Source organism: Metschnikowia bicuspidata (assembly GCF_001664035.1).
Source record: "Metschnikowia bicuspidata var. bicuspidata NRRL YB-4993 chromosome Unknown METBIscaffold_3, whole genome shotgun sequence".
In the NCBI taxonomy this organism is placed as follows: domain Eukaryota; kingdom Fungi; phylum Ascomycota; class Pichiomycetes; order Serinales; family Metschnikowiaceae; genus Metschnikowia; species Metschnikowia bicuspidata.
The window spans coordinates 2,177,770-2,194,676 of NW_017387733.1; the positions used below are offsets into that span (position 1 = coordinate 2,177,770).

At 49.2% G+C, this 16,907-nt stretch overlaps 8 protein-coding genes across 8 annotated transcripts; 6 read left to right on the forward strand and 2 right to left on the reverse strand.

The window, feature by feature from the left end:
- Positions 1–320: 320 nt before the first annotated feature.
- METBIDRAFT_41146 (uncharacterized protein) lies at positions 321–1,679 on the forward strand (the record flags this gene model as incomplete). Its single annotated transcript, XM_018857362.1, has 1 exon — positions 321–1,679. The coding sequence occupies one exon, from the start codon at positions 321–323 to the stop codon at positions 1,677–1,679; it is 1,359 nt and encodes a 452-aa protein (XP_018712117.1).
- Positions 1,680–1,697: 18 nt separating this feature from the next.
- Positions 1,698–3,281, reverse strand: METBIDRAFT_40976 (uncharacterized protein; the record flags this gene model as incomplete). The annotated part of the gene is made up of 1 exon (XM_018857337.1): positions 1,698–3,281. The coding sequence occupies one exon, from the start codon at positions 3,279–3,281 to the stop codon at positions 1,698–1,700; it is 1,584 nt and encodes a 527-aa protein (XP_018712118.1).
- Positions 3,282–4,338: 1,057 nt separating this feature from the next.
- LKH1 (bifunctional aminopeptidase/epoxide hydrolase) lies at positions 4,339–6,195 on the forward strand (the record flags this gene model as incomplete). Its single annotated transcript, XM_018854166.1, has 1 exon — positions 4,339–6,195. The coding sequence occupies one exon, from the start codon at positions 4,339–4,341 to the stop codon at positions 6,193–6,195; it is 1,857 nt and encodes a 618-aa protein (XP_018712119.1).
- Positions 6,196–6,884: 689 nt separating this feature from the next.
- Positions 6,885–7,500, forward strand: METBIDRAFT_78521 (uncharacterized protein; the record flags this gene model as incomplete). Its single annotated transcript, XM_018858892.1, has 2 exons — positions 6,885–6,911; positions 7,000–7,500. The coding sequence occupies 2 exons, from the start codon at positions 6,885–6,887 to the stop codon at positions 7,498–7,500; spliced, it is 528 nt and encodes a 175-aa protein (XP_018712120.1).
- Positions 7,501–8,351: 851 nt separating this feature from the next.
- On the reverse strand, positions 8,352–8,531 carry METBIDRAFT_41590 (60S ribosomal protein eL39; the record flags this gene model as incomplete). The annotated part of the gene is made up of 1 exon (XM_018857431.1): positions 8,352–8,531. The coding sequence occupies one exon, from the start codon at positions 8,529–8,531 to the stop codon at positions 8,352–8,354; it is 180 nt and encodes a 59-aa protein (XP_018712121.1).
- A 432-nt stretch (positions 8,532–8,963) lies between these two features.
- Positions 8,964–9,985, forward strand: RPS22A (40S ribosomal protein uS8). Its single transcript, XM_018858388.1, has one exon. It carries the CDS (start codon positions 9,334–9,336, stop codon positions 9,724–9,726), a length of 393 nt encoding a protein of 130 aa, XP_018712122.1. The 5' UTR covers positions 8,964–9,333; the 3' UTR covers positions 9,727–9,985.
- An 884-nt stretch (positions 9,986–10,869) lies between these two features.
- RPS14B (40S ribosomal protein uS11) lies at positions 10,870–11,593 on the forward strand (the record flags this gene model as incomplete). The annotated part of the gene is made up of 2 exons (XM_018858893.1): positions 10,870–10,879; positions 11,205–11,593. 2 exons carry the CDS (start codon positions 10,870–10,872, stop codon positions 11,591–11,593), a joined length of 399 nt encoding a protein of 132 aa, XP_018712123.1.
- A 3,150-nt stretch (positions 11,594–14,743) lies between these two features.
- Positions 14,744–16,105, forward strand: METBIDRAFT_41743 (uncharacterized protein; the record flags this gene model as incomplete). Its single annotated transcript, XM_018857445.1, has 1 exon — positions 14,744–16,105. The coding sequence occupies one exon, from the start codon at positions 14,744–14,746 to the stop codon at positions 16,103–16,105; it is 1,362 nt and encodes a 453-aa protein (XP_018712124.1).
- Positions 16,106–16,907: the final 802 nt, after the last annotated feature.

Genomic DNA, 16,907 nt, shown 5'->3' on the forward strand with positions numbered 1-16,907 from the left:
GCGTGGCCCAGTAGTAATAGGCCCTTCACGTGTTCCATGGCACGTCGCGCACATTTTCGTATCCTTCTCTTTCAGTGTGACCACAAGCAACTCACCAACGGTGGACAACAGACATTGGATAGAGCGCAACAGGACTTCAGCCCGTCACTATTCGGGAATCTGTATTGCCGTCCCTGCCAAACCCCGGGCTTCCTTTCCAAAGACCCGATAGTCAAGTATGGTCCTGCATATAACCCGCACCAGCTTGCTTCCGTCCGTTCTACTCTCGGCCCGAGCTTGTTTACAACTCCACATTTCACCCTTTGTCCAGGCGCACCATCATGAAGTCTGCCATTTTTCAGGACCCGGGGTTGGCAGGCCACAACCGCCAGACACGCAAACAGCCCCCGAAAAAATGGCCTCGCGCGTCGTCGCCTATAGTCATGCCGGTGTCGACCACTGCACTGCCAACCTGGAACTTTGACGATATGCTTTCCAACTACACTGCCTCGGGCAACTTGCCGCCCATACTTTCTCCAACATTACCTCCTCGCTTTGCCGCCAAGGAAACATATCCCGTCAACAGCGCGCAAGGCGCCGGTTCCGACGACGACGTGGACACCGACTCGCTCCCATTGTCGCTTTTATCTCCCACGCTTCCGAGCCTGTTTCGGAACACCTCTTCCTCCCAGGACTCCAAGGCCTTGGCTCACCCTCTTCCCGAAAAGCCAAGCTCTGGTAATTCTATGATTAGTAATGAGCCGAAGTCTCCGAAAACCAGCAAGGTTCGCTGGATAAACAGACTAGATGATCCAAAAAAGCCACGCTTCTTGCTCCGAATAAGCTTCGGGCCCCAGGCGATAGCATATAAGAGAATTAAGCGTTCAAAGCCCCTTCGCGAAGAACGCCAGGACACTTTGCCGGACGAAGTGCATGGCTTGGCGATTTCTGGATTGAAGCGAACGCAGGAACGTGCCGCAAAAACGCTTTGGCCAGGAACATACAAAGAGTTCTTGGCCCGCCACACAAAACTGGTCAAAGAAAACCCTCTCCTAGCTATCGCTGCGCAATTCGACTGGATCCTTTGCTCGGCCATAGCGTGCGACGCAGAAAGATCAAACAAACTAAAATCCACCAGTTCAAACGTGGACGCATGGTCCAATCTATATTCCGATATTCCTTCTTTTGTTCATCGCATAGAGCGCTTCATCAAAACAAACAGTGTCTCGGATAGAAAAAAGTCATGCCTTTCTTTTCTCGTGGGGATACTTGCTGTGTGTAAAGCCACGATTCTCAAACGTGCCAATGCGCTTCTTCTGTCTAGTGCCGAGGAGATATCACACGAAGATTCTTCCACTGAAAAGAAGCAAAAAACAATCGATATTCAACAGCAACAAATCCAAAATTATCGGAAAATGGAGGAATGCTTTGCCGAATCTCAATCGTTCTTCAAGAATAGTCCTCTGCCTTCGACTGTCTGTCCAAAAACGTGGTCCTCTAGATCATCAACGATAACCAAGCCGACTGAGATACGCATTTCGCCATCAACTGACCTGTTCTTTCTTCCATTAGGCCCGTATTCGGATCTCGGTGAGGCGTACGCCTTTTTGTACGGCTGCTTGCGAGAATTTATCGACGTCTTCAATATTGAAGTGAAAAGCGGCACAAAGTACCTGCTCCAGTCTGGGAAAGACGAATAATGAACATTAAACAAGAGATCACTTTTTCTTTTGTTCCAAATATTTGCTTTTGTAGATCCAACTGTTTCCGATATCTTCTTTGCCAAAAAAAACACCTAACCGAAACCAGGCAGAAGACATGTGATAGTCCTTCTTGTATTGTTTGGTTTTCACACACCAAAGCTCCCCCAAATTCGCCATAGCATCGGCATAAGCCAAAGATGCAGACTTCGCAAGTAGGAAACGCCCCGTTGTTTCGTCTTTCTGCGCAACACCCTGTCCCTTAAGTAAGGATTCTCCGAGCAAAAAGTATGCCCCACCAACAACATTTTTGTCACTAGAATTTAGCTGGCGGATTTTGTTGATGGCAGCGGGGCTGAGATTTTGAAAGCTTTTCATTAGTTCAAAAGGATCATGATTTTCACCCGCGAGATTTATCTTCACGATGTCAAGAAGCGTTTCGGGCAGCAAGTTCGCTAATTTGGACACATAGCTTGTGAATGTAGACGAGCTGGGATCTGAAGTCTCGGCAATGTAGGATGTCAAGATACAGCGACATAGCCATTTAATGCAGTGGGCTTCGTTGATCTTGACTCCCTGTCCTATTTTCAATGCTTTTGCATATAGGTACATAGCCTTTGGGTAGTTATAGGGGGAATTTGCAAGAGTATGCAACTGATAGGAGGCCTCGCGGTGATTTCCTTGGGCGCTGATAACAAGGGCGTTTCTAGTGGAGGCGTCAATGGAAGGATCGAATTTGTAGGTTGCATTGAAAATGGGGTCAGAGCTTTCTCTCGAACTATTGGAGTCCACAGACGACAAAGAAATCTTCCTTTCCCCAGAGAGAGACACCAGGGGTTGCGATTCAGTGGATCTTGAGTGAGTGATTGGTGGAAACGCAGCGGATGCAGCCCGGCCTGGCGAGGAAAACTCAGAAGTTGACTCAAGAATGGGAGAGTATGTGGGGAGTTTTTGTTGTGAGCGCAGAGTTCCCAGTTTGGAAAGCATGTTTTGCACATTGGGCGGAGCTATGTCTGTTAAAGACGAGACAGAGTTTTGGCGAGAAGCGATGTCCACCAGCAAAGAGTCATAGGAGCTGTTTTTCCTCGGTTGAACAAGGTTTCCTGGCCCACTTTGCACGGGTAATCTGTTGTTTTGTGAAAGTGTTCGTGCCGGGGGTTGCCTTTTGAGCGAGCGGACCCTGTCCAAGCCTAGAGCTGAGTTGGCTCGGATGGGAATCTGCCTCAAGTCAACAGACAGCCCAGGATTCAGCTCGTCTGACGGGAGGTCACAGAAGCGGCCCGCACTGTGCATCAGAGCCGCAGATTCTCGTCTGCGGAGACTGCCCTCGGACTCGGCATAGTCATCCAAGTCCAAGTCAAGCCTGTCAAGGAGCCTGCCACTCGTGGAAACAGAGTCAAACGAGTACACACTCTCGTTATCGAAGCCCTCGCTTCCCCTCCGAACCGAGAGATCACGGTCCAGCGGGGATTCGACGGGGTGGGGCTGAGTCTGGGCAGACGAGGAGCGCCGGTCTCGTGAGAGATGGGCCTGGAGTCGATGCAACGGCGAGAACACGTGCTCGCCCCTCGCGGCATCATCAGAATGTCCATTTGGGGCCATTCTGCTGGCGAGTGGATGTAGGATGGCCGAGTCACGTGTGGCCTCGGATGGTTGCAAGTGCAAATCAGACCACAGGTGGCTGAAGCGAGACCGTCAACAGCACTGGGGTTTCCGGCCAAGGCGAACAGAAAAGCGCAAAAAGATGCGGGTATAAATGCGCAAAATCTGGAAAGGCGGCCGCGTGCTTGAAAACGACGCGCTAGTTTATGTCTGGCTGAATGGGGAATAGAGTTGGTCTCGTCAAATTAGAGAGCCTGTGATGTCAGTCAAGCACGCGGTTGCGTGGAGGTCACGTGCACGCGATAGCGTGGCGGTCACGTGCATTCAGCAGCAGGTCACGTGTGTGGCCCTCTCCTCAAGACGTAACGCGCCCCTGCCCTTGTCTGTGATTAGAAGCCCCTGCTGCCAGTCGGACTCGACTTTACCCCACGAATATCCGAAGGGATGGTGGGGAAAAAAGTGTCACGTGCAGCCCTTGGGTGTGCTGGGCATGGGCATGTGATTTCCAGAGGGCGGCCGGGATAAACAAGCCGGGATGAAAACAGCCGGTATAAATAGGAGCCGTTTCCCGCCCGCCCCGTTTCGCAGCCTGCTGTGTTTTAGGGCCCGGCACATTTGGTATGCGCACGCCCACAGGTTTGCCGGTGCGGATCTATATTCAGGTCTAGAATCACGGCCCAAAAGCCGGGCCCAAGTCCAGCCGCATTCGCCGGGCATGCGCTGGCTGAGCCTAGTTTTATGTCTGGCATATCTCTAGAGCACCCAAGAAATACTACTTGAAAGCAGAATATCGGAATGCGCACCAACTCTTACAGACACCATGATCAACCCCGCATAAATTTTTGCTGCTGTTAACGCTGGTGACTGGCTGGTCTTGCTGATTTTCAGATGTATGGTGCTCCTGCTTGCCTTGTCACCGCGCGGCTCCACTGAGAAACGGCACTTGGGGGACGGCCCGGCATATAGCCAGACAAACACCATTTGCACTGGGATCCCATATTGTATGGAGCAGAACCCCTCAGCCTGCTTTTTTCTGCTGCCACTAACAAAAGAAACCATGGAAAAGGCAGTTGCCCCTCACCGCCCATCCGCGTCTCCGGAAGTGGATCCCTCCACGTTATCCAACTACAGGGACTTCTCTTTTGGGATCACAAGGTTGGCTTTCAATGTCGATTTCGATAAGAAAGCCGTCAGCGGCACAGTGCTGTACACGCTTCAGAACTTGACCCACGTTACCACCGCCACATTGGATACCTCTTTCTTGCTGGTCTCTGCGGCCCGCGTCAACGGTGCCTCAGCGAAGTTTGCTTTCGGTGAGAAGTCCAAGTTTTTGGGCACGCCGTTGACCGTCGAGCTTGACGGCAGCACCAGCGTCGAGTTGCAGATCGACTTCGAAACCACCAGCCAGTGCACGGCGTTGCAGTTTTTGGAGAAAGAGGCGACCGACGGCAAGACCTCTCCGTACTTGTTTTCGCAGTGCCAGGCCATCCACGCCAGAAGCTTGTTTCCGTGTTTCGACACCCCGTCGGTCAAGACCGAGTACGACTTCGAGGCCACGTCTCCGCTCCCCACTTTGATGAGCGGTCGGCCCAAATCCGTGGAGGGCAACGTGTACCGCTTTTACCAGCCGATCCCCATTCCATCGTACCTAGTGGCCTTGGCTTCCGGAGACATCACCAAATTGCCCATCGGACCCAGATCTCACGTGTACTCAGAGCCTTCCAAAGTCAAGGCTTGCCAGCACGAGTTCGAGGAGGACATGGAGCATTTCTTGCAGGCCGCCGAGAAATTGGTATACAAGTACCCATGGGACCAGTATGACGCACTTGTGTTGCCCCTGAGTTTCCCCTACGGCGGCATGGAGAACCCCAACGCCACTTTCGTCACGCCCACTTTGATCAGTGGAGACAGGCAGAACGTCGACGTCATTGCACATGAACTTGCACACTCGTGGTCCGGAAACTTGGTCACAAACTGCTCCTGGGAGCACTTCTGGCTCAACGAGGGCTGGACCGTGTACTTGGAGAGAAGAATCCAGGGCTCTATCCACGGCGAATCCTTCAGACATTTTGGCGCCATCATCGGATGGAGCGACTTGGAAAACTCCATCCGCGCAATGGGTGACTCTGCCACGCGGTACTCCACATTGGTCCAGAACCAGAAGGACAGGGGCGACCCGGATGATGCGTTCTCAACTGTGCCGTATGAGAAGGGGTTCAACTTGTTGTTCCACATCGAGAAAACCGTTGGCATTAAAGCATTCGACGGGTTCATCAACCACTACTTCACCAAGTTCAAGTTCAAGTCCTTGGACACGTACCAATTCCTTGACACCTTGTACGAGTACTTCCCCGACCAAAAGGCGAAGTTGGACGAAATTGACTGGCACACGTGGTTGTACGAGCCAGGTATGCCCCCGGTGAACCCGGGTTTCGACACCTCCATGGTCGACCAGTGCTACGAGCTTGCCAACAAGTGGTTCACTGCCGCAAAAACGGGCGCAGGCTTCCACAGCCAGTTCAAAGCGCTGGACATTGAGTCCTTCACGGCCAACCAGTCGGTCGTGTTTTTGGAAACGCTTGACTCGTTCAACAAGCGCGACGACTTCAAGTGGAAAGATCACCCTGCTGCCGTCAGGGCCTTGGGAGACATTTACCCAGCGTATTCAGATTCGTCGAATGCCGAGGTTCTCTTCCGGTGGTTTGTTGTGCAAGTGGGTGGCCACAACATCGAGTACTATGACAAGCTTGGAGAGTGGCTTGGCTCAGTGGGAAGAATGAAGTTTGTCCGGCCTGGATACGTTCTCCTCAGGGGCGTGGACAGGGAACTTGCTATCCGCTACTTCAAGAAGTTCGAGCTGACGTATCACCCGATCTGTCAAGCCATGGTGAGAAAAGACTTGGGTTTGGCCTGAGCGCGCACATCGGACGTCAGTAATAGGTACTGCGGTGGCATGCCTTGGGGATACACGGGACGAGGGGAAGGCGAGAGGCGAGCCATGGGGCCGTATGAGTTGATGTCCAGCGGTTTTGGGCCTGAGTGAGATGCGGTCGGCCAACTGCTGCGGCAATATACTACTACAGATCGACACGCAGTCGTCTCCTCGCAAATAAAGAACAAAGCATGAATACAAGACAACGACATCCAGGCTTGTTTGCTGCCCTCGGAAGCAGCAGAAGCCGTGCCTGTTGGAAATCACGTTATCATCGAGGTGACCACAGCGCAAACATCACAACCGAACAACACAGTCGACACGATTAGAATCGAAACCCACCACAACTACAAAACAACAACATCGGAAACAGGCTACAATCATCGACCACTGCAATGGAAATATGAGAATCCAGACGACGCCCTACTCAACAGTCCTAGTTTCGGCACTGTGACGCCGGCATATTAGGGCACGTCTGATCAGCAAGCCTGAGCCACACAGCCTGGCGCGGCGGGCTTAAAAAAAATATTGGGAGGCCGCGTGTTGCCTGCAGGCGCGGCCGCGGAATACAATCGTGCTGGCCGTTCTGGCCTGCTTCACTAAGAGAAAAGGTCCGTGTGCCATCAGAAAAATCAAACACCAGACGCTCCAAAACACCCGATTTTACCGATATGTCGCTTTCCCTCGCCAACCTTTCAGTACGTGCCTCGCCAGATTTCGTGCCCCCTTGTGGCAGCCGCCAGAACCATGGTTCGAAACCTTGGCTTTCCGATACTAACCATTCAGCTCGGCCAGCTTTCTGACCGCTTGTCGCTCGACCGCATCAAGTCGGACGTCAGCTCACTCCAGACGACGCTCTCCAAAGTCAGGCCGCCGCAGGAGTTCTTGGACTACCGGCGCCTTTCCAAACCCGCCAACTTGGGCGAGATCCAGAGCAGGGTCGGGTACAATTTGGGCTACTTCCAGGCCAACTACATCGCCATTGTGTCCGTGTTGTCCGTGTACGCGCTTGTGACGAACTTGTTGTTGTTGTTTGTGATTTTGTTCGTGTGCGGCGGTATTTTCGGGATCAGCAAGTTGGACGGCGACGACTTGGTGTTGCCCGTGGGCCGCTTCACGACGTCGCAGCTCTACACGGGGTTGTTGATTGTGGCGGTGCCTTTGGGCTTTTTGGCGAGCCCCATTTCCACCATGATGTGGTTGATCGGTTCGTCGGCCGTGTCGGTCTTGTCGCATGCGTCGTTCATGGAGAAGCCCATCGAGACGGTGTTCGAGGAGGAGGTCTAGGTTGGGCCTGTGGCGCTGTCCGGTGTATAATTCGTTTCTAGAGTACCGATGTTCTGATGCGGGCGGGCCGTGGACACGGCCGTGGTGTAGACATTGGAGCTTGTGCGTGGGGGATTTCCGTCTGCTGATGGGCAACGGGATATCTCATGGGCGAATCATTCATGGAGCAGAGCAAAAATCTGGGATGCACTAGGAGAGCAGGGCCGGCAAGACGGCAATGATAATAAATGGTATTTACTGACTGCTGATGTAGTTGTCTGGGGGGAGGGGATCCAGGGGGAGGGCCAGAAGCGCAATCGACAATCAGAAGGAATATCCGGGAAAACCGTGATATCTAAGCTCTGTCTACTAGAGGCGGACGAAGTATGCAAACACGAGGACCTCTGCCCTGGCGAGGCTTTCCTTCCAAGAAAGCTAAACTAATCCAGGACATTTAATCAAGATCAGAAAAACCACATCGTCTGGAACAGTGTGCCTGAAAGCCAAAGAGGCCTAGCGGCGAGATAGACGCGCCTTGAGAAACAAGACACTACTAGGAAACACGCGTGTTTGAGGCCCACGGTCAATTTGCGCCAATCGGGGAATTGGCCTCCAGAGCACATGTAAATACCGGGCCCCAAATATGATCTGCGGCTTTCCGGTGCTTGGTGCAAGTGTCGGTGAGAGCTCGAATATGAACAGCAAACTAAAACCAGAGGAAGTCTACGGTAAAGTCAAAAGCAGAATCCAGAGCCCGTGTCGCCAAGGCTATAGACTACAAGATACAGCAGCCATGCTGCCACACACACTATTATATGATCAGGTGTATTGCTATACAAAGTACATGAAAGAGGCCCGGCACAATTATGCGCTTAGACACCCAACTTGGTTCTTCTCCAGTGTCTTCTCTTGGCGTTGTATCTGATCGTGTTGTCAGTCTTCAATCTGATCCATTGAGGCAATGGTCTGTTTTGCTTGGAGGCCTTAGCCAACTTTTGCTTGACCTTGAAACTCTTGTTAGCCTGCAAATAGTTAGTATGGGGTTCTGTCATGAGGCAAGTCAACAAACGAGCCGCTTTCTGAAACCGCCGAAAGACCGAATTAAACGGCGCCGCTGGTGGGTGTCCCGATCACACCAAAAAGGAGCTGAGACGATTGGGGAGGATTCACTACAGGGGTATGAAAATCCACCAGCCCTCAACTCTTAACTATGGGCTTTTGGTGCCCACGTAGCGGTCCAAAATGGGCCCAGCGAGCCTGGAAAAACGGGCACTCTGTCCATGTGTTCAGTCACGAGAGCTGCTTCGGAAGTGGGCGAGGGACTGCGTCAGTACATACGGGCATCTTAGTTTGGTGAGTATTCAAAAAGATCAAAGCCAGAAGGAAAACTTTTTTTTTCGCTGCCTGGGATGCTCGGGCTGCTGGCGAGTGCCTGTGTGCAGGCCCGCCGGCTCCACCACCGAGCGCACTCTCTCACCGACACCGTCCATCCTGCATGCGGCGCTCACTGCTGCCGGGCCATGGGCATAGGCCGCGTGTGACTGCTTTTTGGATGCCCGGAGGCACGGGTGTGCTCTCTTGAGATGGCCCTCTGGATATTTCTGCCCCGCCCAGAATAGCGAGCAGACCAGGCCTGAAAATTTTAAAGAGAGCCCCGAAACCAGTGGCCTGGCGCTATGGGCGCTATGCTCCCAAAACTGCAAAAGCGGCAGAATCCGCTGTTTTTCCTGCGGTGGTGGAACAGCCCGATATAAGCTGGTGTACGGGTGCGGCGGCCCCCGGCCGCGGTGCTGGGTGAAAAAAAAGACATGTCTGAACCCTCGGCTTTTTCTTTTTTTACCCACACCAGACAACATGACCAGAACCTCCGTTCTCGCTGACGCCCTTAACGCTATCAACAACGCCGAGAAGACCGGCAAGAGACAGGTCTTGATCAGACCCTCTTCCAAGGTCATCATCAAGTTCTTGCAGGTCATGCAAAAGCACGGCTACATTGGTGAGTTCGAGTACGTCGACGACCACAGATCCGGAAAGATCGTGGTGCAATTGACCGGTAGATTGAACAAGTGTGGTGTCATTTCCCCAAGATTCAACGTCAAGATCGGCGACATCGAGAGATGGACCGACAACTTGTTGCCTGCCAGACAATTCGGTTACGTCATCTTGACCACCTCTGCTGGTATCATGGACCACGAGGAGGCCAGAAGAAAGCACGTTTCCGGTAAGATCTTGGGTTTCGTCTACTAGGCGTGTTTCTGTATAGAGGAAGAACATAGTAACAGAGCAATACAGTGCGATAATAACAGTGCGATAATAACAGTGCGACAGTAGCAGTGCAATGGCGTAGTTGTAGCAGAGCTTCTCGGTCATTTTGCGGCAGTGATGTAGATTGCAGCAGTAGAGCAATCAAGCGCAGTATCTACAGTCATATAATGCAATAGTAGTGCCATACAGTGCATTTTGAGCAGTGCTATACAACGCGATATTAACAGTTCGACAGGGCAATATTAACAGTGCAGCATTAACAGTACTATCAGCGCATTACTAACAGTCATACTATGCAATAGTAGTGCAATACAGCGCAGTATTGCCATTCATACAATGCGTAAGTAGCGCAACACAGCGCAGTATTCCCAGCATACAATGCAATAGTAATGCAATACAGCACGACATTAACAGTATACGATGCAATAGCAGTGCTATACAGCGCGATATTAACCCTTACACATTGCACAATAATACCATCAGCGCAATTCTGCAACAATCTCATTGCAGCTTCATGCAAACCAGAGTAGGCCGCCGCCCGAAAACGGCGTTCCCCTAGCATCGAACTAATGTTTGGTGCCTCTATAGAAGAGCCTGCTTGCCACTACCCAGTGATTATGGCTGGTGCACGGGTGCATCGCCGCCCGTACTTTTGCACCCACTGCCCACTGATACATTTAAGTGAGCCGAAAGCAAAGCCGGCCTGTGCTTGCTTGCGTCTGCTCAGAACAGCGGCTTTCATGTTCATTCTGCTCATGTTTCAAAGCGGCGGGTTCAAACAAACAGACGTCCGCTAGACTGGTTATTGCCGTGCGCGAGCTTCCGCATAGAGCCATGTCGTGGGAACCACCCAGAATCTGCAACGCCTGGCTCCAAAATATCCGTCTCCTCTGTAACAGGCGAATTTTATTTTACTAGCCCTGGCAATCCTGCGTCATTCGGTATCCAGCGGGTTCTTCCCCAGGACTCCGACAGACAGTAGGGCTGAAGCCCTAATGCGCACGCGCCCAAGCAGCTGTCTGTGTGCACTCCCGCCGGTGTCCAGGATGCGCCGCGACTCTGGTGAGAAAAAATTCTCGATCCTCTTCACGGCACACTCTCCACCCACAACTTTCATCCGTAAACATGTCTACCGGTATGTTGCCAGCAACCCCCACGGAACCGGTGCCGGGCGCTTGAGACCCCGTTTCCACGCCGATGTGTGAAAAATCCGAGCGAAACGGCCCATTTTTGGCTGTTTTACGCTGCCTGTATTAAACCAGGGCCATATCCATATGAACTCAAACAGAGTGGCAGCCAAAACGCCTCCAAAAGGTTTTTTTTGGCTCGGTTTGCCCACCTGTGCTTGCTAAGCAAAGCCAGCCAATCTTCACCAAAAAAGATACCGCCGTTTCCATGCTCTACCCAGTTCCCAGGCCCTACAAACCCCCTTCTTTGTGCCATTATACTAACCAGTCCAGACCGTTCTCTTGTCTTCGGTGTTGCCCGTATCTTCGCCTCGTTCAACGATACCTTCGTCCACGTGACCGATCTCTCCGGAAGGGAAACCATCTGCAGAGTCACCGGTGGTATGAAGGTCAAGGCTGACAGAGATGAGTCTTCTCCATACGCCGCTATGTTGGCTGCCCAAGATGTCGCTGAGAAGTGCAAGGAGGTTGGCATCACTGCTGTCCACGTCAAGTTGAGAGCCACCGGTGGAACCAAGACCAAGACCCCAGGTCCAGGTGGTCAAGCTGCCTTGAGAGCCTTGGCCAGATCCGGCCTCAGAATCGGCAGAATCGAGGACGTCACCCCAGTTCCTTCGGACTCCACCAGAAGAAAGGGTGGTAGAAGAGGTAGAAGATTGTAAGCGGGGTGCACTGTTGTGCTTCCTTCTTGGAGTCTTTCATCTTTTATAGTGTTTAATCAGACTGGTGTGCTGTTTCCTCTGCAATGGGGAGCAGTCACCGGGTCGAATCCGGGGTTAATGTGCCTCTCCCACAGGTCTCGTCTCGAGGCCCTACATCATCAAAAATGTACATTTTATGAAATTTCGCTGTAGATGTTTGTCTTTGTTTTGCGGGACAGGGCTTTTTACTGACTGCGGGAGGAAGAAACCTGGACTCGGCTCTGTCTGTAGGCGGCCTTGAGTGCTGGCGGCTAAGGTAAGCTTGAACTACTGGGGTAACATTGTTGTATGAAGATCTGGCCGTGGGAAGGTCGGTTCGGTGATGTTGTCTAATTGTGACTTGAACTTCAAAACTTGGGCAGGCGAGTAGACCAATGCGTGAAGTCCGAATAAGAATGTCGTTAAATCTGGTTCTTTCCGATAAAGCAACCAGAAAAAAGAGGCGTTTTGTAGCTTTCAAGACTTACTTAAGGGTGGAGTTTAATAACAGCACTTCATGACGGTGTCGGTCAAGTGAGTGCACCATGGAATGATGAATCAAATCTCTGTGTGACTTTTTTGTATTTACTTGTTTACTCGTAATTCAATTTGGGATCTGGATAAATGTGCATCTGGAAATTTTGAACAATGGGACATGTTCGGGAAGAAATACCGTGCGTTCGCACTGCGCAACTGTTTCCAAACAATAAACGTGAAACATAAAATTGCTGAGACATATTATTGCCGCTCAATACTAAAATCATCACCAGCAATTAGTCTAAGTATGGAATGCTCAATAGCATCTGTGATTTTTTGTTCGCTTTGATAAAATTGACATTCTTTTAATTGTGCGGGCTCGCCAGCACCGCGTGGATTAAGGTAAGAATAAGAGAAATAGATGCATGTCTGCGATATTGCGACACTATCCGCCCGCAATAAGCCGTCGAAATTTCTGAATGTGAATATCTCGTTTTGCTCGTGTACGAAACTTAGCGCAGGTATAAGAACATTGTCGGTTCGAGAAATGGTTGGAATCGGCATTGTTGAAGTTATTTGTATATCTCAATCAGACACACCGTGTTTCACCTTCTTCGTCACGCAAATAGGGGTGGATGGCTCATGAAAGACACAAATTTTATTGTTTTACCATAGTTGAAGATCAATCACATGTTTTTTTGTAGGTGTTGATCTGGAGTTTCAGAAGGCATGTTCTTGCAAGGAGTCTGCAACGACTGTTTTGAATGAGTGCCAATTTTCCTTATGCTAATGTATGTATCTTGCGAGATTCATTGTTTCTTGCAAATCTTTATTGTAATGCCAAGAATACATGCAAAAATAAATGCAATGATCATTGAGTGCAGTTGGAAGAGAGCAAAAGAGATTGAGATTTGCAGGCTTTCCAAAAGTCAGATCGGATACGAATGCGTGAAAAAGACTATTTGGTCAAGAAGTGCCATCGAAGAAATCTGCAACCAAAGATTTGCCTAGTCGTCTGTTGCGACGTGCCTACAACGTACGTTGAACAAGAGCATCGGGGAATCCTCCACTGGATTCATGAACTAGTGAGACCGAAAAAGAAGAATTTACCTTACAGTCTGAGCCTCAGGCTTATACAGCCATCAGCGTTAAGATGATACCAGAGACCGTACAGAAAAGATTTTTCATGGATCATAACTAATCATTTCATTCGCTTCTTTTATTTATCCCAATCCAATCTGTCTCCAGATCTTGCGCAAAAAATCCCAATCGCTGTGCTCAGGAAAGTTCAAGAGTGCACTAGCACATTGAATGATGGGATCTCAATGGATTTTAAATAATCGCTTGCAAGGGTTTAGAAATCAAAAGACTCGAATCTTGAGTCACTCCCAATTTGCTGCCCGACAAAAGTCACTCAATTCAAGCTTCAGCATTCAAGATCCGCGGACTTCGCCGAGTTTCGCAACTAAATTGGCTAAGCATTGTTTCAACAAGTAATGTGATATTCTTTAGGAGCACACCAAATAGCATCATTGTTGTAATTTGACTGTATATAAATGGACTGTGTGGATATGATCTGACTTTCAGAGTATCTCCTAATATTCAGGGTCGGTTTGATACAGTTTGAAGCATCTTGAAACCAAAGCTGATGATCACGATCTTCTAAAACCCTGAAAATATCCTCTCCTTGTGATCGTACTATACCTTAGATGGGAGCTTTGTGAAACACGAGAATTTGTCCCGTCGGCACCTCCAACGAAATTCCTAATGGTCCATGTATTCATGTACACCAGATCAATTACATATACACTCAGTTGTTCAATAACAAGATCTCTCTCTCATTTTTTCAGCTCTCTAATTTATAAAAGACATTCGTTTCCACAAGGTACTTAAAGTGTTAGATTTTAGAAAGATCTATGGTTTTGCCAAAGAGAGCTCTCTAAATTTATCACGCAAGATACCATCCAGTGAAAACCGGGGGCAGGCCGAATCACGTGCATGAAACCTCCCACTCAACTTGGGTAATCAGAGCACCCTCGGCTGCTCCAAATTGTATCCAACACAGATCCACAGGACCCACAATTAGAATGTTTGCTGTGGCTGATCCCGGGGCTTTCGCATATCTTAACCTGAATCAGGAAAAGCCGCAGTGCCCGATAAGCCCAGCCCTATGTGCACATCCACAGTCGGTTTTTCGCACCCATTCACAGGCATGGTTTCCCTTTATCTCTGGACAAAACCAACACAAGGAGATTGCAAAATGCTTAAATCCAAGAAGAAGAAAACCATAGCTAGCACAACTGAAAAAGACATACCTAAATTCTACATCTTCACGGACCATCAACAGGCCCAGGCGATATATCCGCACCACGTGAACTCCTTACTGGTACTTCGAATCCCGCCTTTAGGAGATACCTTCAAGCTCAAAGAAAACTCCATCTTACTTGGCAAGCGCACAGGCATTGTCATACAAAGAATTATTGATACAAACAGCAGCCGTAGGGTCCTGCGTGCTATTCGTTTCCAGCTTACGAGAAGGCTATACTTTGAATTCCGACTGGCAGAGGTCAACAAGCCAAAAACACAAAGCTTGCGCGCCGTGCAAAACGAGGACTGAGCAAGGTATTCAGTTCTTTTTCAGGAAGGCTTCACAAAATGGAAGAGACGTTTATCAATGCTACCCTGAACTGGGAAAGCACTCTTGTGCTGTTCCCAGACTCGCTTTACATCCCGCTTGGTGCGGTTATTCTCTTGCTCACAGCTCTTTCATCATTAGCACCGCAATATTTCCATAAAAAAATCGGCCAAACAGCCAAACCGGAGGGGAAAAAAGAAAATTCAAAACTCCCTCAGGGAATGCCCACACCCACACCACTCATGATCACGCCTGACCAGGTGAAAAATTATGACGACAGACCATGGAGACCTTTCCGGTGGCCGTACCATCAGACCATGTCCATCTACAAACTCGATGTGAACCATTGGTTGGACATGGATAAATACTACTGGCACTATATCGAAGAAAAGAAGCGTATCTGGCACCAGTACGGGAAGGAGAATATCGACTGGCTCCCTGAGGCCTACGATGCGTGCCAGGAATTGATGGAGACCGTTGCTGACCACATGGTGGCCCGGTATCCTTTGCTTTTTACGGTTTTGGTTGATAAAAAGGAGAATGGAAAAATTGTTCGCAACGAAATGACCAAGGAGATCTTGGACATGACTCTACCTTTGAAGGAACACCCGCTACTCTTTGTCACAAAAATGGCCAAGGAGGACTTCTATGTCGTGCTCAAGAACCCAAAGGACGGTATGCATTACTTAGTGGCTGCAGCTGTGCCTTTTCCCGGCGGGTCTTTTGGCATTGATCTGAAAATCGGGAAGCATCTTGATGTGATTCACGATGACGTGCCATACTACCAAGAGAAATTGAAAAAGTCCATGGAAAGATGGTTTGAGCGGTTGGAGCCGAGCTCATCGGTAGAAAGAGCCTCGTGGTACATCACCTGGGACCACAAGCTCAGGGTCAACAACATCTACCAGTTGCCGAAGTTTGTGCCCAATTTAGAGGAAGACATGAAGTCGACCGACCCCAAAGAATTTAACGTGCGTGTCGAAAGACAGACGTTGAGGCGGTTGCCCAAGTCACAGGCCATCATCTTCACAAACCATCCAATTTTCTACTCAATTGAGGAGATGAAGGATGAGCCCAATGTGCCATCGCTTCTTAAGAAAATCATCTTCGAAGCGCCTGAAAAAATTATCAAGTATAAGAACTTTGAGTTTATCAGAAACCATATTTCGGACTATTTGGATTCGTTGATACAGGCACAGAAGGACAAGGGACTTATTGATGATAACACGCCAGTCAAGACATTACCATCGTATCCTTTCGCACACTGGGCCAACACTGACTTTAATTATGTGAATGGCTGGTCCAATCCTAAATACTCCAGTGCCACCAAGCCAGATTACCGGGCTGATGTCAAGACTGAAATGAAGTACGGGAATGAGTGATATCTCGGCTCTTCCATGTACATGGTACCTTGTTCGCTAAAATCTTTGCTAGAAAAGTTTTTCTTGTCCCTAAAAAAGCTATTGTCCTTTGCTTACCTTGCCCTTGCTAGTGTTTATATAAAACAATAAGTGATATACTACCTATTTGTACAACAGATAAATTTGAACTTTAACTAGAAAAAGGTATACTTACGGACGGAACAACTTTTCAGCAAACTCAAGTATAGCTGAGAGGACTAATAGCCTGAAATATTTTCTGCGGAACTCTCAGGACCAGGGTGGGGAAAAATCTAGATCAGATGAATGGAATAAAATAATGTTTTTTACATTTTCAAAATGTTAGTGATCGAGAGATTCAAATTGCTTGCGTCATTTCCACAGCTATCAATTTTCATGACCATAAATGTAAGGTTTTGTCGAAACCTATCACAAAAGATGTTTTGAACTCTCATTGATTGTTCTTGATACTTTTTGAAATGTGGTCAACTCTTCCGCAGCTTCTTGATTTGCTCCTGCTCACTTACGAGATAAAATTTAAGAATATAGCTTACAAAAGGTCCCAAACTCAATCCTTTTCAAAAATCGTACGTGTTTTCTACTTAAGCGCTAAAAGTAGAAACTAAATTTGAATTGAATATATGAAAATTTCTTAGCAATCAAAGTTGCTGTAAAGACACTCAATCGCTGCAGTCTAGGTGTAATGTGTTTTTGATAGAGTGGAGCTCGACCAATCCAGGCTTTGACTTCACAACTAACAGATCAGCAGATTGGTTGTCAAGGCACCGTTTTAAAAGCGAGTCAG